Source organism: Cibotium barometz, chromosome 22 (assembly GCF_041138505.1).
Source record: "Cibotium barometz isolate CiBa-2024 chromosome 22, ASM4113850v1, whole genome shotgun sequence".
In the NCBI taxonomy this organism is placed as follows: Eukaryota; Viridiplantae; Streptophyta; class Polypodiopsida; order Cyatheales; family Cibotiaceae; genus Cibotium; species Cibotium barometz.
The window spans coordinates 10765955-10790320 of NC_141067.1; the positions used below are offsets into that span (position 1 = coordinate 10765955).

At 39.7% G+C, this 24366-nt stretch overlaps 1 protein-coding gene and 1 pseudogene across 2 annotated transcripts; both read left to right on the plus strand.

Moving 5' to 3' along the window:
* Window positions 1-1738: 1738 nt before the first annotated feature.
* On the plus strand, window positions 1739-3056 carry LOC147626266 (desmethyl-yatein O-methyltransferase pseudogene; annotated as a pseudogene). Its single transcript, XR_015268556.1, has 3 exons — window positions 1739-2501; window positions 2600-2664; window positions 2751-3056. The product of XR_015268556.1 is annotated as a desmethyl-yatein O-methyltransferase pseudogene (transcript).
* An 11809-nt stretch (window positions 3057-14865) lies between these two features.
* LOC147626267 (desmethyl-yatein O-methyltransferase-like) lies at window positions 14866-15491 on the plus strand. Its single transcript, XM_086816906.1, has 3 exons — window positions 14866-14911; window positions 15010-15074; window positions 15161-15491. The coding sequence occupies exons 2-3, from the start codon at window positions 15033-15035 to the stop codon at window positions 15464-15466; spliced, it is 348 nt and encodes a 115-aa protein (XP_086673032.1). The 5' UTR covers window positions 14866-14911; window positions 15010-15032; the 3' UTR covers window positions 15467-15491.
* Window positions 15492-24366: the final 8875 nt, after the last annotated feature.

Genomic DNA, 24366 nt, shown 5'->3' on the forward strand with positions numbered 1-24366 from the left:
CTTACAGTCTAATATAAGAAAAAGCGTGTATAGCCGCGTGTATCAATGCGTCTGTGAAAAGAACGCGGCTACACACCCGTGTATACGCGCGTCTGAGTGGTACTATACACGCGGTTTTACACGCATGTCTCTGGCCGTGATGATACACGCGCTGATACACGGGCCCGCTACTTTTTTTCACAAGTCATTTTTAGCGGCTAAGAGCGCGGGTATGAGCCCGATCCCTTGTAGTGACAATGCAATTTGTGCCTTGAGTAAAAACATCATTACTCTCACAAAAACCCTAGGCAACTACCCGGGCTTCTAACATATGGCTCATCTTTTTCATAATAGCATTGAGTCGATTAATAGATATCTTAAGACTCAATACCTCCAAGCCTAAAGAACGTACTTGGTCTTTTAGAGAATCCACTTGTTCTTTACATTACCCATAATCCATGACATTGTTGATTGAAATAGGTATGTCCAATAATTATCTCAAATACATTAGAAGATCAAATACAATAGATGATCTCCATATAGTAATTATATATATAGGCTTGAATGAGAATATTGATTCTTGTGCATTGTTATACATTTTTTTAGTGTGGCTGTCCTTATGTTTCTTCAGTAAGGTATTCCAAGTACTAATTTTTGTTCATAGATTGGGCCAAACCCAAGGAATGAAATAAAGAATTGAAAAAAAAAGAGATTAAGGAACATGATCAGCACTTGGATGCCACATGGTCATACCACACCAGTAAAGTGCAAGATCATAGTCTAGACATCAAGCATATTTCATCATCAGCCGCCCTACATATCAAAACTCACTAGCATTTTCAATGAAGGGGAATGGATTAATTGACAGTGTAGATTAAGATGGGTATGCAATGACATGGATGAATAGACATTGTTGGTTGAAATAGGTATGCCCAAAAATTCTATCTAAGCCCAAGCAAGATAGAGTGTTGAGGATTAGAGACCTTGATAATTGGAGACTCTCTCTTTTTTAATAACTCGTAATCTATTACAAAGAAGAAAATTGCCAAGGCCAAACACTTCTTTTATAGTATACACTAATCTATTGAAGATTATGATCCTTTTAGTTAACCATTTATCTTCCTCTTTGAAAACTTCCAACCACCTATGCCTCTCTGAAGAAAAGTCCTTGCCTTGTTTATAATAGAAAGATAAGACTTATTCTTGCAAACATCTTTAAGAAAGGTTTATCCAATAATTATCTCTATATTGCCCAAGTACCCTTATTTGTTTATGGATGTATATACACTAACAAGCTCTTAAAAGCCAAAAAAAAAGGGGGGGGGGAGGGGAATCCTAAGAGAGCCTATAATAGACTTGTTAATTACTAAAGATAGTGCTTTAAATTTCTGTTCCATCAAGGAACTATTTCCTATTCGAAAGTTAAGGAACATGATCAAAATGAGAAAGGAAAAGCCAATCTCCATAATCACTAGCATAGATTCTATCCAATGAAGAGAAGGCATGAATTGGCACATTGCCGATTAAAATAGGTATATGTAAAAGGTACACAAGACTTTGTGTAAGTTGTCTTTGTTTTCACAAGACTTTGTGTAAGTTGTCTTTGATTTTCTAGATAACGTTCCATCATAGTAGGCCAGACTTTGTGTGACACACAAATGAGAATTTGTGTGACTTCTTACGTCCATGAGCTTGACTTTGAGGGTGGATCGTTTTCTATAAAGACGAGCTTTCCCAGAGAACCCCAGAAGAGTGAGCAATGGCCGGCGCTGTTGTTGATTGTAGTGAGGAAGAAGCATGGCTGGCTGCCCGATGCATGAGCCGCCTTGTGTGCGTGCCCTTGGCTTTGGGCACAGTCATGGACCTCCAGGTGCTGGACATTCTAGCCAAGGCCAGCGCAGACATGTCCGCCGACGAAATAGTGCAGGAGATGGTGCAGGCCAAGGGGCTGCTGGTGCCCAACCCCAACGCCGCCCACTCTCTTGATCGTCTGCTGCGCGTTCTTGCATGCCACTCCATTCTCACGTCCTCGGCCTGCGCACGGACGGTCGCACCGTCCGAGCCACGCGTGGACACAACTATAAAATACGGCCTCACGCCCATGTGCACCTACCTGCTGACGGATGGCGGAGGCCAGCAGGCCGCCGCCGGCCTCTCTCTCGCCCATTATTTCCACTTGCAGCGAGGGAAGAGTTTCATGGACTGCTGGCCACACCTGGCGGACGCCATCTTGACGGGATCCATACCCTTCGCCAGCGCACATGCCGGCTGCAACCAGTTCGAGAACGCCCGCACGGACAGCGCCTCCAACAGGGACTTCAACCTGGCTATGTCGAGCCACAGCCGGCTCTTCATGGGCCCCTTGCTGGAAGCCTACACCGGCTTCGGTGGTGTGAAGACTGTGGTGGACGTGGGCGGGGGGCTGGGCTCCTGCATCGCCATGATCGTGGACAAGCATCCTCACATACACGGCGTTAATTTCGACTTGCCTCACGTAGTGCGAGCAGCCCCAGCACACCCAGGTGCACAGCTCCTACGTTTGCACAGTTCCTGCATTGCGTTAAGCCGCTCACAATACCTCCATTGCATCATTGCTAACTGATGTGTATATTGCACGCAGGAGTGGAGCACGTTGGAGGAGACATGTTCCAGAGCTTGCCATCCGGCGACGCCCTTTTCATGAAGGTAATCATATTATAGCCAAGCTTAAACCTTTGATATTATCCCAATCTTATGATCAACATTGCATTCTGTGCGCTTGCATGTGGCAGAACATCTTGCATAATTGGGACGACGCGCAGTGCCGCAAGATCCTTGGGAACTGCTGCAGCGCTCTTCCGACGGAGGGGAAGCTGATCGTGGCGGAGATTCTCTACCCGTCGCCAACCTCGCCCGTTGGCAGCGGCTGGTCCGACCGGCTGGCTTACCTTTCGGACCTGTGCATGCTCACCTGCATGCCCAGCGGCAAGGAGAGAACCATCGCCGAGTACGAAAGCCTAGCTCTCGCTACTGGCTTCTCTCGCATTGAAATTGCCTGCTGCGTAAGAGGCTTGCACATTCTAGAGCTCTACAAATAATGAGCAATAAACTCATCACGAGAAATCGATAACTAACTGAGCATAGATAATGCTATCCGGCCGATCCCCAAATGTATTTAATAACATATACTGTTCCATGTAAATACACAACATATAACATAGAACTTCTTTATGCAATTTGAAGTAACTCACTCACCTAAGCCTGAGCAGACCTCAATGCCAATGGGTCAACAAATCACAAGGGCTACAAAGGTTTTCTATCAATAGTGGAAAAAAGTACAAATATTACTATCAATGGTGGAAAAAAGTAAAAATATTACTGTTTCAAGATCCTTCGAGAGTTATCGTTTTTTTCCCACCCGTATAAGGTGCATTTCCCTGCCCTTAGGTCCTCTTTTCCACCCGTAGAGGCGAGGAGCACCTATTGGGGGCTTGAACCCAGGACCTCCCGATCCGAAGACACAAACACTTCACCACTTCAACTACCACATCATTGGCTGTTATTGTTTCTTCTCATAGACCGTAGGTGTACTTTTTAGCACAATGTACTTAATCATACCAATATTCAAAATACGATGAGTGGATATTTTTTAAGATTATTATTCTTGTTTTAATGTCATCTCCATGTCATGACAAAAAAGAATCACAATTAGTGGAAGCCATGAATGTAAATTTAATCTAATAGTAAAAAATAGAGTGTTTCAAAAATTAGATTGGTGTAGAGAAAAATTACACTTCCAAGTGCTTCTTGGTCCGTACATGATGACATCTAGTGTGCGAATGCTCATTTGTTTTCTCACCAAAAATTTTAAAAATTTAGGAATAAGCCCTTTCCTTTTAATATTTGGTCAACGATTTGAAAGTAATGACTTTAAAATATTAGTTTTGAGTTTGCCTTAAACAACTCAATGGGTAAAGTATTCTCTAAAGGCTCACTTTGAAGGCCCACCACCATTCAACATTTAGGCAACTCACATTGTGCCACCACTTAAGCATCTTGTGATTTGTAGCATGAGTATTGAGGCAACCATTGTGTAGGGTTCCTCTTCATAATGATGAGCGTGGAAGCATTCATGTCCACTGTTAAGTACAACTAGTAAGACTTGCATGGGATTTGTATCCATTACTAAGGAGAATTGGGCTCGAGCCAATGAGTGTGTGGCATCGTGCAGTGTGGGTTTGTCACCAAGGAGGGGAGGTCTTGAGTTCAAATCTTCATAGGATGCCCTCCATGATGACATCGAGACCTCTTATGAGCATAATTGTATCACATTCGAGTGGGACACTAAGTCGTCTTCGGTAGGGCACTCAAGTTTCTACTACAAAAGGATCTACAAAAGGACCCTATCCAAAGGAATGTGCAAGCTACTCTCAAAGCTCAAGAGTGGGACACTAAGTCGTCTTCGGTAGGGCACTCAAGTTTCTACTACAAAAGGATCTACAAAAGGACTCTATCCAAAGGAATGTGCAAGCTACTCTCAAAGCTCAAGAGTCTCGAAAGGGACACAAGATTAGCACAAAAGGGTTTTACTTTTCAAGACTATGATGGCAAAAAGGATGCACATGTCATACTCACATGGTTGAGCCAGCTTGATAATTACTTTTCTAGAGAGTTTTTTTCAGAGAAGGATAAGGTTAAATGTGCTACTAGTCATTTGATAGGCAATGCAGCTCTTTGGTGGAATGTTATTAGATAGGGCAAACTCAAACCAAAGTCATGGAAAGAAATTCCAAAAGCTAATCAAGAAGGATTTCTTACCTCCGTCATATAAGAGAAAAGCCAAACAACAATGGGATATTTTTAGACAGCTTTGAAAAGGAGAACATATCTGCATATGTTGATACATTTTGGCAAACTTTATTGCAACTTAAAGCTATAGAGAAAGTGCGTGAAAAAAGAAAAGGAGGAAGTTCATAGCACGTCTGAAGCTAGTTATTAGAGCAGAAGTGAACATGTTTCATCCTCATTCTCTTAGCAATGCCATCGCTCTAGCAACAAATTGCGAAAAGAAAAATGGGTTTCCGAGAAACACCGCAATGATCGATTCTCATATTCCTTAGTCTTCTCAATCTACACATTTTGAGAAGTTTTAGCACAAAGATAAAGCAGAGAAGCACAATGGTCCACAAGTAAATGGAAAGAAAACTGAAGCTACAAAAAAGACCAACAATGGAGATTGAAAGCCTCATGGGATTACGTGCTATAGGTGTGACAAAGAAGGGCATTATGCATATGAGTGTCCAAAGAAGACAAATAATCGAGCCACGACCGCAAATGGTTGAAGACAAAGACAAAGGTGACCAACCCAAACAAGAGGGTACTCCCAATCATGATTTCTACCACTAGATAGGTAAGCCTAAAACTCATACTTATGCATTGTTCAATTTAAAAAAAACTATAGTTAAATTCAAATATATTAGTCAAAATACTTCAATGATTGATATGTACTTTCTACATGCGGAAGAAAATACATATTAGATCATTCACTATCAGGACTTGAGTGAGCTAACAATGATGCACATAAGTTTTTCGATTCATCACACTAAAGAATGTATTAACTTATTGTTATTTCACATTCAACCTTTAAACTTTAACACCTCATTTAAAACACTTTCTTCAAATTATTCTCTTTTCTATTTTCAAATAAGGTTAACCAAGTGTCTTTGAAAGATACTTGTGTTAGTGTCTTTGAAAGATACTTGTGTTAGTGTCTTTGAAAGATACTTGTGTTAGTGTCTATGAGAGATACTTGTATCGGTGTCTGTGAGAGATACTTGTATTGGTGTCTATGAAAGATACTCATGTTAATGTCTGTGAAAGATACTCGTATTGGTGTATGTGAAGGATACTCTTTTGATGTCCGTGAGACGGATAATCTAAGTGATACTTATCTATGACGGATAACTTATCACAATCTAGTGTTGAGAGGGATTCTATCTGTGTGATGGATATTATATTCTGACTCTCTTCACTCAAGCAAGAGGGATGTTACAATAATAAATTTATTATTGGGTGACCTAATAAGTGAAAAGAATATTTTGGGTGATCCAAGTGTGATCCAAGTGTGATTAAAGAATTATTTGGTTGTGAGTGAATCCAACCAACTATGACATATATGACGCTTGTAAGAAATGTGTGAGTTTGATTGACTGAATCCATTCAACTCTTTTGAATTAGTTTTTGATGAGGGTGACCCTAGTTGGTTGTGAGTGAATCCAAATAGCTGTGAGATGTGTGGTATGCTCTGTGAATATGTGTGACACGTATGAAAACAATGTGGGTGAATCCAATGTAGGAGTTTGATTGTGAGTGAATTCGATCAACTCTAAGACACGTTTGATGGATGCAAAGATTATGGAAAATCGATTGTGAGTGAATCCAATCAACTTTAAGACACGTGTGATGTATGTGAGGACATTGGGAGTGAATCCAATGTGGGAACGATTAATGTGTTTGATCACTCGTGTGTGCTTATTTCTCTATAAATTAGCTCTTGGTGAATTATACACCGTCCATTATAGATTGCTTCCTCCCTCAATGGTTTAGCAATTTGAAAGCTAAGCAGGATTGGCTATCAATTTTGAAACCCATCCATAGAGATGGATTAGGAAGAGGATTAGTGAAGAGGAAGGTGGTTTTATGGTTTTGGAAAACCCACTAATGGTTTTCCACCTAGTTTTACCCTTTGGGCAATAGATTGATGGAGATTGATTACCCAATGGTTAAAAACAAGCTTTATTTCATCCATACATAAACAAAAATCCCTAAACGTATTCTTCTTTAATTTAAATTCAAGAAAATTACCAAAACCACCTTTGTTTTTGTCTCTTTTACCTCTTTTGACCGCCTTCAAGAAAATTAAATTACACCAGAGCTCTGATACCACTGTCACGGGACCCTTTAATCTTCTTGAAGAGAATAATCAAAAACTCATAAATTATATCAAATATTAAAACAACTACTTGAATTAAATTAAAAATTAAAGCATATAACAAAACATAAGGGAAGAGAAAGAAAAACATCACCATCAACACATGGCTGGGTGCAATCTTCCCCCCCCCTTGAGCGTGGCCTTCCCCCACACGAGTATTTTTATTATTAGCTTTCCATAAAAAATAAGCCATATTTTCCAAAAATATACAAAGTGTGCTTTTAGAGAGCACGACACTCTTTCACAACAAAAATAGAGTGTCTTAAAAATTGGGGCTAGGGTAAAGCCTTTAGGCTTTAATAAGTTCAACATTATAAATGTATTTTTTTCAATGTATCAAAAATGGAAAAATCAACTACTAAGGTTACAAGCTACGCTTGTAAAAATAAATATGATGCGCATAAGAAACATTCTCCTCGGCATTATTTATCAATCCTCATAATCTTCTTCACCTGAAAATATAAACCTAATTAATAATTAAATTAATCCCATAAATATTAAACAGGCACAAACCATAACCAACTCATGACTACTAGGCATAAGTACTCCAGGAATCACCCTACCAATACAAACCTAACTGAAATAATCATAGACGGCCCCAAGCATACGTCATATACCGCACGTATTAATATTTATAGTGGTGTCACCCACGATATTAACCTAGCCGGCATGACACAAGAGTAACCTAGGCGTCCCCAAATTACTCAAGAGGAAGAAATAATATTCTTAAAGAGGAAAAAATAATATTCTTAAAGAGTAACCTAGGCGTCCCCAAATTACTCAAGAGGAAAAAATAATATTACGTACACTCTATGTTAATGACTTCTGTGAAAATCATTTGATGGTTTCATGGCTAGGGCATACGCTTGATAATGGTATTTGAATCATCTACATGTGACCCTGCTCCAAATAGACCCAGCTCAATAACAATGTAATTCTTAGAGAAGTTTTTAATAAATACGTGAGTATAACATATACAAACCATTTCCTACATAAATAAGTGAGCATACCATATACAATCCATCTCTTACAAAGATAAAGGGTAATAACATATACAATCACAGAAATAGATAGATAGTGAGAGAGAGAGAGAGAGAAGCAGAGAGAGGAAATAGAAGTTGAGACATAATAAAAAAGTGTGAGAGAACAAAATAAAAGAGAGAAGTATTGAATTTGAGAAAATGGAAAATTCATACATATAGCCAAAAGGGAGAGCAAATTCTGAAAGTTACACACTACAAGACAATGCTGCCATACACGCGTTTCATACACGCGATAAATTACGAACGCGTGTATGGTCGCACTTGTATTTGAATAGAATCGGGCGCATGTATTTTAGCATTTAAGTTCGCGTGTATATTTTCATTTATCAACGCGTGTATAAACGCGTTTATATACACGCAGTAATACACGCATCTATACACGATAATATTCACGGGGTAATACTCGCTATTATACACGGATAAATACACGCTGCTATACACGGATTAATACACGCATGGCAGAGAAAAACTGAAGAAAAACTCAATTCCTTTACAAAATTAAAAACTATTTTCCTTAAACCATCTCATAGTACATTACAGTATACATCATTACACAATCCCACTACATGCATTTACAACAATGAAATATATTCAAAAATAAATCATGCATATGAGATGATAGAAATGTCATCAATTTAGAACATACAGTGACGGATTAGTTAGGGTTCGATCTCATCTTCAATAAGATCCATCCTTGCCAAACGATCAACATCAATATCCATTTGATCAATTGGTAAGGCTACGATTAAATTTATTCCACTATCGATATTCTGTACTCCATTGATAATGGTATCGATGTCCTGATCATCCTCATCAACATCACCATCATCCTCAATGGTAGGGTCATTCTCATGATCATGAGAAATGGCATGCTCATCCTCATTATCATGATCATCTCTTATTTCTTGATCATCGATCACAACATCTTCAATGGCATGTTCAACTCTTCATATCTGTTTTGTACCTTGCTTCACCACAAGTGGGACAATGTAGAGCCTCCTTATGCGTCCCACGAAAGAGAATGCAATCATTGACGCATGCATGTATTTTATCATAATCCAGTCCTCCAAGAGATGTCACATAGCGCCTCGCTATGTCTCTTGAGGTGGGTAGTCTATTTTCCTTTGGAAGCATGTTTGATAATAGCCTGCATCCAATATCATCAATTATAATTAGTCTTAAATCCTAAACCTTAAACCACTAATTCAAATTTGTAAGTTAGAATGCTTACTTCAACAATGCGTCAAGACTTGCATTGCTCCATCCATAAACTGTTTGTATATTAAGTAGTTCAAGTGAAGCACGTAAAACTGAGAATGTGCACCCTTCAAACACCGGTGTCGATGAAGCCTTATAAAGATGCTCTTGTTCCATATCATCGTCGTCCATACCTTTGGGATCATCCTTAAAAAGATTCCGCACCATATCATCAAGCACCTCCTCTTCCACAACTTCGTGGGGTGCAGGGCTATTGTCGTCCCTTTCCCACTCATCTCTGACAATAGATCCCGAAGCTCCAGCATCATCTCGTCGACGCTTTACGTACTCTCGTCGCGCGTAGGGTACCATGTTAGGGTGTGGTACTGCATCCTGCTTCAATTTATCAAATTATGTGTTACAACTCTATTAATTTAATTTGGATACCATGAGTCATTTGAATACCATCAATTTACATCTACTCACCTCTAAACCTGTTTGATTCCATTCTCCATACATGGAGATGTGATTCAAGGTAATTCGACGTGCTCGTACAATGCATCCTTGACATCGATTACACATACATTTGATCCGTTGTCCCAACCACACATCGCGTTTACGATGACGCATTCTCTCATCTTTCCCAGAACTGCTTGAAGAGGTTGATGACATCCTGTGTACAAATCAGAAAACACAAAATCATTATATGTTTTTAATGAAAGCACAAAAATCGCGTGTATTAACGCGGCTATTTCCTAAAAATTGCGTGTATTAACGCGGCTACTTCCTAAAAATCGCGTGTATTCACGCGGCTAATTTCTGCAAAACGCGTGTATAAACGCAGCTAAAATAACATACACGCGAAAATACACTCATTTATATACGCGAATATAAACGCGGTGGTATGTTTAAACTAAAAATAGCCCGCCTTCCCCAAATATAGATTTTGAACTAAGAAATCGACTATACATGCGTTTTCGCCTGTTTTCGCCTCTTCCAACAGCAAGGAGGGAGCAGAGAAAGGAGCACACACACGGGAGAAGGAGGGAGCAGAGAAGACTCACTTTTTCAGAGGTGAGTCACTTTGTCCTGTGCCTTGTCTCTTTTGTCAGATTTGTTTACTTTGCTCTTTGCTCTTTGGGTTTGTCCTTTTGCACACGATTGGGTTACTGCATCCTGACAGGGGCGACAATGGCTGGTCCTTTTATAAGGACATTCTGTCTTTGTCGGGGGGTCGGTCTTTTCGAGAAAATTTTTCCGCAGGTCGCGTGTACGAACGCGTGTAGAAGCGCGTGTAACCTGTCTGCAGAGTATGTTCACGCGGATATACACGCGTTTCTGGACGGGTGTATACACGCGTTTTCTGATGGGTGTATACACAAGTTTTTGCAGACAGAAAACTGCGGCGTTTCAGATTTCATGATTTGCAGGCAACTGACTTGAATGATGATATTTGTGTGAGTCAAGAGACAGCCCATGATGTACATGAAGATGTTTGTTGCAGGTTCTTTATGGATATTCCAGGTTCTTTATCCGATCCATTTGCGTACAGCAATTGGCTGATGGAGATGCTGAATCACTTTGGGCGCCATCCTGGTCCGGTTGAGCTTACAGAGTATATGTATGCCCATCCCCCTCCTTCCCTGCCTGGTGTCTATACCCCTACCGCGAGTATCCAGGGCACTCTAGTGCCGTCTATTCCTCCGAGTCCGACGAGACGGCATGCAGCTTCTCCTCTTCCACGTCCACCGAGGAGACATACCTCGTCCCAGACACACTCACGTACACCCTCACAGCCACCATCACGTGCTCCCTCAGAGCCACCGTCACGTCAGGGCTCACAGCCACCGTCACGTAGACAATCCCCCAGTCGTGACTCCACCCGCAGCAGTAGGAAGAGTGGGAGTGGAGGATGCGGCGGGTGCTTTGGTGGGGGAGGTGGGGGAGGTGGGGGAGGTAGTACGGCACACGGTGAGAGAGGAGATAGAGAGAGAAGAGTTAGAGGAGACAGTTCGGAAGAGGAGGAGATGAGAGAGATAGAGAGAGTAGTCTGCTATGATGTGACGGATAGGGGCGGGATAGTGATGGATGCGAGGGGGAGGGAGGTAATGGAGTACATGCGTGGGGTAGTATCAAACTCATTTAGAAATTGTTTTATTAAATTTAAAGATCAAAATAGCCGATTAGTTGGGGAGGTGATAGAGGCTGTACATAGTCGGTACCCCAATCCCCCACATGCTACATTCTCGGATGTATGGGGAAGGACGCGAATAAGGGAGATCTTAAGTAATAAAAGATCTCACCTTAAAAAACTCGCATACGATGACCGGCTAAATGTAGCTGCGGGTGGCTATCTTGCCGAGAAACCTGCCACTGCGCACAAACGCGAGTGGAAGGAGGCAAAGAAACGAGCAGAGGGTGGCGTGAAGAGCAGGCAGCATGTGGAGGCACGACGGATCCAGATGGAGACCATTGGATCTTCGCATTTCGGATCTGGCGGCGTCGAGTCATGGGAGGCAGACAGGGATTTCATTAACGTCTTCACAATTTCGTGATCACGTTAACAAAACCTATTGTTAACATATTAAAACTTGTGATCACATTGTATATTCACATGACCTGAGAAATGACCTGCCGGAACCCACTATTCCAGTAACACCTCCGGGCTTTTATCATTCCCGGCGAGCCCGCCGGGATACATAGTTTTCCCGGCGGGCCCGCCGGGAAAGACAGAAGCCCGGCGGGCCCGTCGGGAAAAACAAAAAACACCGGCGGGGTATTATTCTGTATATAAACACTGCCCGACACCCATCGTACAACTTTTGGGAAGATAGTCCTTGTTTTGGGGGCGTGATATCTCTCCTCAAAGTACTTGTAGAGCTCTCGAGTTGCTAGAAGTGTCCTCTTGGGAAGAACGTTCTTATTTTAGGGACTGTCGTCTTTCCTTGTAGGCACTCCTAAGGCTATTGGGCCACTCGTCCTTAGTTCTTTGAACTGGGGGCAGGGTGTGGTTCGTAGCTAATACTTGCGGAGATTTAGGGACAAATTTGGAGTCATTCAGCTTTGCATTTGAGCCACGTACGTAATCTACCTCATTCTGCTTTATGAATGGTTTGATGGAGCCAAGAGTCCTGCTTAGGGGCTTGTATTGGTTCTTGATACTTGATATAGTTTAGAGTAGACAAGGGTCTATTGTCCTATACTAGAGTATTGGGCAAGCATAGATCTTTGATTTTTTTTGTGAATGTTAGAGAAGGTCTATTGTCCTATACTAGAGTATTGGGCAAGCATAGATCTTTGATTGTGTAAAGTATCCTTAATTGGGTACAAAAGGCATCCTTCATTGGGGGTGCAATGTGCATGATAGTTTCGAAGTAGTTTTGTAGTAAGACCTTGCAAGATAGTTTGAAATAGTTTTGTGTTATGTGATGATCTTTTGTATTTATCAAGATAGTTTCGAAGTACTTTGTCTGCAGATGTATGTTTTGTTATACGTGAGTGATTTGTTGTTTTTTCATTTGTGTATTCATTGTTATATGCTTGGTTGAATAGGTTATTTGTTGAGATGGAGGAAAATGTTGGATCCAGTGATACCTCCAATAGAGTCCAAATTTCAAATAGCAGGAAAAAAAAGGCACCTGGGATAGAGTGGCAATATGCAATTAACGTTGGTGATCGATTCATAGATTGGGAGTGTAAGCTATGCCATGCAGTAAAATCAGGTGGGGCGCCTCGACTAAGAGAACACTTTTTAGGCGGACCGAAGAAAAAGTCATGTACCCACCCCTCTACACCTATAGTGGCCAAACGCATAAGAGAAGAAATTCAAAAGAAAGATTCAAGAAAACATGACACTCCTACCATTAATGTATCAAGGCAGCAAGAACACTGTTGTTCTAATCATCAAACTCCCGCTACATCGCCTACTTGTACCCCGAACGGCAATATGCAGCCAGAAAGTAATCTACCCAGTGCATCTTCTTGCAAGCAAAACTTTGACGTAGGAAATATACCCATGCGTCAAACTTCATTGCAAGAAAGCCTACGTCAAGGTCGACTCGATGATGCACAACTCGTCCTTGCTGAAGCGATTTACTTTTCTGGGAGTGCTATGATGATGGTGGACAGTGAGCATTGGAAGAGAGCATGGAAGAAAATTGGTGAGTTTGGACCAGGGTTTTCACCGCCTACGTACCATGCTATGCGAAATGATCTATTAGAGAAATGTTATGCGCAGGTAAAAGAACGTGTACAAAGAATAATTCTTAGCAATATAGAGCTTTCTGGATGTAGTATAGTAAGTGATGGATGGTCTAATGTGCAAAGAAAACCATTAATTAATGTAATGGTTATTTCACCTAGAGGTGAGACTTTCATCCGTGCCGTGGATTCAGCTGGTTCAATCAAAACTGGGGCTTACATTGCTCAAGTCATTAGCTCTGTGATCGAGGAAGTGGGTGCCAAAAATGTAGTCCAAGTCATCATGGACAATGCAAAAAATTGTAAAAATGCATCCAGAATCCTACAGCGACAATATCCACATATTTTTCCGGTAGGCTGTAATACTCATAGTTTGAATCTTGTATTAAAAGATTGGTATAAATCTGATGATACCAAATGGTTTGCCTCAATCGTCGACACTGCTCGCCAGCTTGTGAAATTCATGCTCAAGAGACAGAGAGTTTTGGATATGTTTCGACCTCGCATGTCAGTTATGTTAAAGCTTCCAGCGGAGACTAGGTTTTGCACTCACTTTTACACTTTTGAGTCTCTTCTTAGAAATAAAGATGCAGTTTGTGAAACATTTACATGCATGGCATTTCATGACTGGGAGAACACTCAACTTGAAAAAGTGAAAGAGAAAATCAAAGTCTTGAAGGGAGCGCTTACGAGAAGAAGTTGGTGGAACAGTGTGATGGATGCATACCATGTAATGATGCCTGTTATGTATGCTGTACAAAGCCTTGATCAAAGAGCGCCTAATCTCGGAAAAGCATGGATGCAATGGTGGACTGTCCAGCGGAGTTTGGAGTGTCCTGAGAAATTAGAGCATTCAGTGGTGGAAAAGCAATGGCGTGTACCATTCTCCAGTAGACAAAGAAAAGTTCTGTTGAAGTACTTTCATGCTAGATGGATTGGAGCGCATTCACCACTGCACAGTGCTGCTTACATGTTAGATCCTGAATATTGGAATATGGATTTGATGTCCAACGTTGAGGTGGTGCAAGATTTTTATAAAGTGGTAAACACTTTCTATAATAATGATGATGATCGTGCACAGTGCATAAAGGAGATGACCTCATTTCGGTTGAAAGAGGGTTTATTTTCCAACTCCCTTGTTCAACAAATGGCTAAAGAGCAACCTTCATGGAAGTGGTGGATGATGAATGGTGGTGAGCATTATGCTTTATTGCGCAACCTTGCGATGAAGGTTCTAAGTCAGTGCTCTTCAAACTCAGGCTCAGAAAGAAACTGGAGCATGTATAAATATATTCATAGTACTATTCGCAATCGACTTCTTGCAGATCGAGCAGATAAACTTGTTTACATGTACTGCAATGAAAAGATCTTGCGAGACATCGAAAGCGAAGAGTATGAAGAAGATATGCCCAGATTGATGTACAACTGTGAAGATGTAGTAGACGAGAACTTTGATGTTGGACGTACGTTGGCGTTAATTTCGACTTGCCTCACGTAGTGCGAGCAGCCCCAGCACACCCAGGTGCACAGCTCCTGCGTTTGCACAGTTCCTGCATTGCGTTAAGCCGCTCACAATACCTCCATTGCATCATTGCTAACTGATGTGTATATTGCACGCAGGAGTGGAGCACGTTGGAGGAGACATGTTCCAGAGCTTGCCATCCGGCGACGCCCTTTTCATGAAGGTAATCATATTATAGCCAAGCTTAAACCTTTGATATTATCCCAATCTTATGATCAACATTGCATTCTGTGCGCTTGCATGTGGCAGAACATCTTGCATAATTGGGACGACGCGCAGTGCCGCAAGATCCTTGGGAACTGCTGCAGCGCTCTTCCGGCGGAGGGGAAGCTGATCGTGGCGGAGATTCTCTACCCGTCGCCAACCTCGCCCGTTGGCAGCGGCTGGTCCGACCGGCTGGCTTACCTTTCGGACCTGTGCATGCTCACCTGCATGCCCAGCGGCAAGGAGAGAACCATCGCCGAGTACGAAAGCCTAGCTCTCGCTACTGGCTTCTCTCGCATTGAAATTGCCTGCTGCGTAAGAGGCTTGCACATTCTAGAGCTCTACAAATAATGAGCAATAAACTCATCACGAGAAATCGATAACTAACTGAGCATAGATAATGCTATCCGGCCGATCCCCAAATGTATTTAATAACATATACTGTTCCATGTAAATACACAACATATAACATAGGACTTCTTTATGCAATTTGAAGTAACTCACTCACCTAAGCCTGAGCAGACCTCAATGCCAATGGGTCAACAAATCACAAGGGCTACAAAGGTTTTCTATCAATAGTGGAAAAAAGTACAAATATTACTATCAATGGTGGAAAAAAGTAAAAATATTACTGTTTCAAGATCCTTCGAGAGTTATCGTTTTTTTCCCACCCGTATAAGGTGCATTTCCCTGCCCTTAGGTCCTCTTTTCCACCCGTAGAGGCGAGGAGCACCTATTGGGGGCTTGAACCCAGGACCTCCCGATCCGAAGACACAAACACTTCACCACTTCAACTACCACATCATTGGCTGTTATTGTTTCTTCTCATAGACCGTAGGTGTACTTTTTAGCACAATGTACTTAATCATACCAATATTCAAAATACGATGAGTGGATATTTTTTAAGATTATTATTCTTGTTTTAATGTCATCTCCATGTCATGACAAAAAAGAATCACAATTAGTGGAAGCCATGAATGTAAATTTAATCTAATAGTAAAAAATAGAGTGTTTCAAAAATTAGATTGGTGTAGAGAAAAATTACACTTCCAAGTGCTTCTTGGTCCGTACATGATGACATCTAGTGTGCGAATGCTCATTTGTTTTCTCACCAAAAATTTTAAAAATTTAGGAATAAGCCCTTTCCTTTTAATATTTGGTCAACGATTTGAAAGTAATGACTTTAAAATATTAGTTTTGAGTTTGCCTTAAACAACTCAATGGGTAAAGTATTCTCTAAAGGCTCACTTTGAAGGCCCACCACCATTCAACATTTAGGCAACTCACATTGTGCCACCACTTAAGCATCTTGTGATTTGTAGCATGAGTATTGAGGCAACCATTGTGTAGGGTTCCTCTTCATAATGATGAGCGTGGAAGCATTCATGTCCACTGTTAAGTACAGCTAGTAAGACTTGCATGGGATTTGTATCCATTACTAAGGAGAATTGGGCTCGAGCCAATGAGTGTGTGGCATCGTGCAGTGTGGGTTTGCCACCAAGGAGGGGAGGTCTTGAGTTCAAATCTTCATAGGATGCCCTCCATGATGACATTGAGACCTCTTATGAGCATAATTGTATCACATTCGAGTGGGACACTAAGTCGTCTTCGGTAGGGCACTCAAGTTTCTACAAAAGGATCTACAAAAGGACCCTATCCAAAGGAATGTGCAAGCTACTCTCAAAGCTCAAGAGTGGGACACTAAGTCGTCTTCGGTAGGGCACTCAAGTTTCTACTACAAAAGGATCTACAAAAGGACTCTATCCAAAGGAATGTGCAAGCTACTCTCAAAGCTCAAGAGTCTCGAAAGGGACACAAGATTAGCACAAAAGGGTTTTACTTTTCAAGACTATGATGGCAAAAAGGATGCACATGTCATACTCACATGGTTGAGCCAGCTTGATAATTACTTTTCTAGAGAGTTTTTTTCAGAGAAGGATAAGGTTAAATGTGCTACTAGTCATTTGATAGGCAATGCAGCTCTTTGGTGGAATGTTATTAGATAGGGCAAACTCAAACCAAAGTCATGGAAAGAAATTCCAAAAGCTAATCAAGAAGGATTTCTTACCTCCGTCATATAAGAGAAAAGCCAAACAACAATGGGATATTTTTAGACAGCTTTGAAAAGGAGAACATATCTGCATATGTTGATACATTTTGGCAAACTTTATTGCAACTTAAAGCTATAGAGAAAGTGCGTGAAAAAAGAAAAGGAGGAAGTTCATAGCAGGTCTGAAGCTAGTTATTAGAGCAGAAGTGAACATGTTTCATCCTCATTCTCTTAGCAATGCCATCGCTCTAGCAACAAATTGCGAAAAGAAAAATGGGTTTCCGAGAAACACCGCAATGATCGATTCTCATATTCCTTAGTCTTCTCAATCTACACATTTTGAGAAGTTTTAGCACAAAGATAAAGCAGAGAAGCACAATGGTCCACAAGTAAATGGAAAGAAAACTGAAGCTACAAAAAAGACCAACAATGGAGATTGAAAGCCTCATGGGATTACGTGCTATAGGTGTGACAAAGAAGGGCATTATGCATATGAGTGTCCAAAGAAGACAAATAATCGAGCCACGACCGCAAATGGTTGAAGACAAAGACAAAGGTGACCAACCCAAACAAGAGGGTACTCCCAATCATGATTTCTACCACTAGATAGGTAAGCCTAAAACTCATACTTATGCATTGTTCAATTTAAAAAAAACTATAGTTAAATTCAAATATATTAGTCAAAATACTTCAATGATTGATATGTACTTTCTACATGCGGAAGAAAATACATATTAGATCATTCACTATCAGGACTTGAGTGAGCTAACAATGATGCACATAAGTTTTTCGATTCATCACACTAAAGAATGTATGAACTTATTGTTATTTCACATTCAACCTTTAAACTTTAACACCTCATTTAAAACACTTTCTTCAAATTATTCTCTTTTCTATTTTCAAATAAGGTTAACCAAGTGTCTTTGAAAGATACTTGTGTTAGTGTCTTTGAAAGATACTTGTGTTAGTGTCTATGAGAGATACTTGTATCGGTGTCTGTGAGAGATACTTGTATTGGTGTCTATGAAAGATACTCATGTTAATGCCTTGAAAGATACTCGTATTGGTGTATGTGAAGGATACTCTTTTGATGTCCGTGAGACGGATAATCTAAGTGATACTTATCTATGACGGATAACTTATCACAATCTAGTGTTGAGAGGGATTCTATCTGTGTGATGGATATTATATTCTGACTCTCTTCACTCAAGCAAGAGGGATGTTACAATAATAAATTTATTATTGGGTGACCTAATAAGTGAAAAGAATATTTTGGGTGATCCAAGTGTGATCCAAGTGTGATTAAAGAATTATTTGGTTGTGAGTGAATCCAACCAACTATGACATATATGACGCTTGTAAGAAATGTGTGAGTTTGATTGACTGAATCCATTCAACTCTTTTGAATTAGTTTTTGATGAGGGTGACCCTAGTTGGTTGTGAGTGAATCCAAATAGCTGTGAGATGTGTGGTATGCTCTGTGAATATGTGTGACACGTATGAAAACAATGTGGGTGAATCCAATGTAGGAGTTTGATTGTGAGTGAATTCGATCAACTCTAAGACACGTTTGATGGATGCAAAGATTATGGGAAATCGATTGTGAGTGAATCCAATCAACTTTAAGACACGTGTGATGTATGTGAGGACATTGGGAGTGAATCCAATGTGGGAACGATTAATGTGTTTGATCACTCGTGTGTGCTTATTTCTCTATAAATTAGCTCTTGGTGAATTATACACCGTCCATTATAGATTGCTTCCTCCCTCAATGGTTTAGCAATTTGAAAGCTAAGCAGGATTGGCTATCAATTTTGAAACCCATCCATACAGATGGATTAGGAAGAGGATTAGTGAAGAGGAAGGTGGTTTTATGGTTTTGGAAAACCCACTAATGGTTTTCCACCTAGTTTTACCCTTTGGGCAATAGATTGATGGAGATTGATTACCCAATGGTTAAAAACAAGCTTTATTTCATCCATACATAAACAAAAATCCCTAAACGTATTCTTCTTTAATTTAAATTCAAGAAAATTACCAAAACCACCTTTGTTTTTGTCTCTTTCACCTCTTTTGACCGCCTTCAAGAAAATTAAATTACACCAGAGCTCTGATACCACTGTCACGGGACCCTTTAATCTTCTTGAAGAGAATAATCAAAAACTCATAAATTATATCAAATATTAAAACAACTACTTGAATTAAATTAAAAATTAAAGCATATAACAAAACATAAGGGAAGAGAAAGAAAAACATCACCATCAACACATGGCTGGGTGCAATCTTCCCCCCCCCCTTGAGCGTGGCCTTCCCCCACACGAGTATTTTTATTATTAGCTTTCCATAAAAAATAAGCCATAGTTTCCAAAAATATACAAAGTGTGCTTTTAGAGAGCACGACACTCTTTCACAACAAAAATAGAGTGTCTTAAAAATTGGGGCTAGGGTAAAGCCTTTAGGCTTTAATAAGTTCAACATTATAAATGTATTTTTTTCAATGTATCAAAAATGAAAAAATCAACTACTAAGGTTACAAGCTACGCTTGTAAAAATAAATATGATGCGCATAAGAAACATTCTCCTCGGCATTATTTATCAATCCTCATAATCTTCTTCACCTGAAAATATAAACCCAATTAATAATTAAATTAATCCCATAAATATTAAACAGGCACAAACCATAACCAACTCATGACTACTAGGCGTAAGTACTCCAGGAATCACCCTGCCAATACAAACCTAACTGAAATAATCATAGACGGCCCCAAGCATACATCATATACCGCACGTATTAATATTTATAGTGGTGTCACCCACGATATTAACCTAGCCGGCATGACACAAGAGTAACCTAGGCGTCCCCAAATTACTCAAGAGGAAAAAATAATATTCTTAAAGAGGACTTAAAATATATTCTCATAACAAGTTCATTAACCTCATCAACCTCTAGATTTCATGCTGCAAGTATAGCACGGTCTTTAAAAGAAGAATTATATTCTTCCACCCTTTGAAGATCTTTGTATACCCATTCTACTAAACTCAAAATGGAGTTCCCCCATGGATCAACATTCGTGGAGGTATTACCACTCTGCCTTCATTTTTTGGATGGCCTATAGAGCCGTCTCCAATTTGTAATGTCCATTTGACAAATTCATGTTCTGTACAATCATAAGCACTCTGTCTAACCCGTATATTTTGGGTGAGGTTTAGAACATTCACATATCTCCAAATATGTGACCGGCATAACGTTGCATCAATAATGTCCTCATGCGATCCCTTTGGCATAATTGGTAAGATTTTCTTGAAGTCACCAAAGAGAATAACTTTCCCACCAAACATTGTATCACTCTACATAATGTCTTTCAATTTCATGTCCAGTGCTTCATATGCATACCGATGCATCATTGGAGCCTCATCCCAAATAATTGACCTTGTAAGCTTCAACACCTTTGCTAATGGGCTGTTAGATTTGATTCCACAAGTTCTAGAAGCATTGAGCACCAATGGAATTTTAAAACGTGAGTGCATTGTACGACCATTTGAAAGTAACAATGCAACTATTCTAGACAATGCACATGCCAATGCAACTCGATTCTCTCCACGTAATCATGATAGCAAGGCATTATAAAGATAGGTTTTTTCTAATCCACCTGATCCACTAAGGGAAAAAATACACACCCTGGTTCAAAGAAAGGGTCTCAAGGATGTGTCAAATGCTCTTGATTGACAACTATTTAGACCCCTTTCCATGGAAATGAACAAATCAGCCTACTGAACAGAATCAAACATCATCTCTTCCATCAGCAAAAACCATTATTGACACTGGTAACACTTGATCTATTAGGAATAGGCAACCCTTCAAAATCATGCAACTGCTTTCCATACTGTTGTAAGAGGTCTTGCATTTGTAACAGAGCTTGATTCTTTGCTATAGAATGAAAAAAACCAACATCTTCACACTCTCTCTGCTGTAAGGAGGAATGGAAACAATAATCTAAAAGCTTAGTGGAGAATTTATTCCAAAGGTGTCCAGGGGATATAGGCTCACAAAAAACCATTATAATGACAAACAATTGACGCAGCTGGAATCTTGTTTTCTGAAATGCAGCTTCTTGGAGACACATATACCACTCCTCATCGGCGATCGCTCTCTAGCATTCCTCTGGCTTCACATGTAGCCTTAAAACAGGGATACAAATGTCCTTTCACCGTTCATAAATCCTCAAAATATTTACAACCTTTGCACATAGTAAGTAACATGCATAGGTAATATTGCTCACCTGCACTACTCAGACTAACATTATACATATGTCCAATCACATTTTCCCTTTTCCTTTTAGTCCATGAGTGCAAAGCTGAATTCCACACCTACTTACAAGGGAAATCAACATATAGCAGGCTACTTGCATCTGTATGCAGCTTTGAACCATTCAATCAAAGATGCTCTTTGGTTTTTGTCACAACTAATCACATCATGCAAATCATCCTGATCATTGAATATGACATTGTTGTGCATTGGGGAGATGGACATGAAACCTTTGTATATCAGGCTTTTCATCATGCAAATCATATTGGTATATGCACCAAACACAAACACATACCGTGCATCCAAATATTGACTAACCTCATCAATAACCCCGTGTGAATCTTGCAACTCTATAGTAGCTCTATCATGTCCTTTGTATACATACTTATACAAATACTTTACGACTGTAATGGTAGAGCATACTTCGATGTTAATATGGGATTTGTACCTAATAGACAGAAAAGGGTTATATGGAACAACCCATCGACTATCCACTCTATGATACTTTACGAGAATGAAACTACCATCGTCTCTCTGCATGAAAGCTGGATATCCATTTTCATCAATGTTAGAAGTCTCAAAAAAATTTCAAGGGTACCGATGTTTGCACCTCCCGTTAACCATGCAAGGAGAGCGCATATTTCCCCACATGGTCCATGGATATTACAATGACTAATTATGGTGTGCAACTTAGGAAACATCACCTTATCAGGAAGTTTAGCACATACCAACATATCATAGTGTGCAATCTCAACCGGTTTACTTCCACTCTCTAATATTAATAATATATGTACATGTGGTAAGCCTCTTTTTTCAAATTCAATAACATAAAAAAATCCCAACAACTTTCTAAATATTTTCTTTTTTAACAATAAGTGCATCATGTCATCCTTATGTTTCTCGTAAAAGACCCGAGCTGTCAACCATCCTCTCCTCGAGGAAATAGAAGAACATATAGTAGAGGCATATACGAACAATGCAAGTTAGATATTTTTTTAATAGTATCTATGTACAACACTATTTGAATATCTCTATGCCCCACATGTAAATCATTCCCTTGGGTGACCCGGCATGATAGGTGCTACCTCGCTTCTTGTAGGAACCAAGTATTGCCTTGAAGTTGATCGCGCTTCAGTGAGATGACCATTCTCAAATCTACATGTGGACTTGACTGCAACATTTCTCTTTTTATACGAAGTGCACAGGCATATGGACTATATCCATACATCATTGTTTGCAACCTTTTAAGTACATTATGATTTAAAGAAGGCATTGCATGAATTCTATTATCTAATTCATGCTCTGTATCATACACATATAGTTGGGCAAGTCAAGGAGCCGCATCTCATGTTCCATGAGGTATTACAGAACCAACATAATGATAGGTAGTACCATGGATTCGAAAATTAAATACTCCTCCCCCCTAGTGAACTGATTATCCAAGTGAGCACCTAGTGAAACAAATTCCAAGGCATTATTGTAAGAGCAGATATTCTTTATATATTCCTTACTTGCATTATCATTACCAAGCAGCAACTCAGCCAATGTAGGAGGTGGATTTTCCAAAGGTAGCAAAAAGAGACATTTCCATTTCCACAGTAGTGTACGCCTACATATTGTCTTAGATTTCTTGATGTCTCACATTTCCAAATTAGTGCATTCCAAAAATGGCACTTATAAGTAAGGGATCCTAATGAGTGAAAAGTGCAATCTCTAGAATACACCACCATATTTGCTGGGTGCTTAACATTCCAAGGAAATGAAAATGCACACCTTATAGAGTGACATTTGGATTTAATATCTTTCACATCACCAACGACACAACAAATAGAATGGAAATTATCATTTATAGGCGGCTCATTTAAATCAAAATGAAAAGGAGCCTCGTTCAATATCTCTCTGTGGTTGTGCATTTCGATGTTCATTTGATAGGTTCTTGAAGTACCATAGAATTGGTAATTGCTCTATTTCTTGTGAGAGTAAGTGGATTCCACTCTGGATTCCTCTATGTTCCTCTTCATTTTCAACCCTTCCAAATGTTCCAACTTAATTTTCATTAACTTAATCCATTAAATTAGTAACATTTTATTTTCGAATGCAAGCCCTTTCCTTGACGGTTACGATGAGACACACGTGTTGCATCCAAAACTCGAAGTCGACGAACTTGGTTCAAAGTCAAGTACATACAGATCCTAACCATCTTCAAATCTCCTTCAAAGCATAAAATAGCGAAAACTAACTTCCTTTTTTAACATTCTTAACTTCAAACACCAACATAATATTGTACTTCAACAACCATTAAATCACACATGTGACCCTGCTCCAAATAGACCCAGCTCAATAACAATGTAATTCTTAGAGAAGTTTTTGATAGATACGTTAGTATAGCATATACAAACCATTTTCTACATAAATAAGTGAGCATACCATATACAATCCATCTCTTACAAAGATAAAGGGTAATAACATATACAATCACAAAAATAGATAGATAGTGAGAGAGAGAGAGAGAGAGAAGCAGAGAGAGGAAATAGAAGTTGAGACATAATAAAAAAGTGCGAGAGAACAAAATAAAAGAGAGAAGTATTGAATTTGAGAAAATGGAAAATTCATACATATAGCCAAAAGGGAGAGCAAATTCTGAAAGCTACAATACAATTTGTGCCTTGAGTAAAAACATCATTACTCTCACAAAAACCCTAGGCAACTACCCGGGCTTCTGACATATGGCTCATCTTTTTCATAATAGCATTGAGTCGATTAATAGATATCTTAAGACTCAATACCTCCAAGCCTAAAGAACGTACTTGGTCTTTTAGAGAATCCACTTGTTTTTTACATTACCCATTATCCATGACATTGTTGATTGAAATAGGTATGTCCAAAAATTCTATC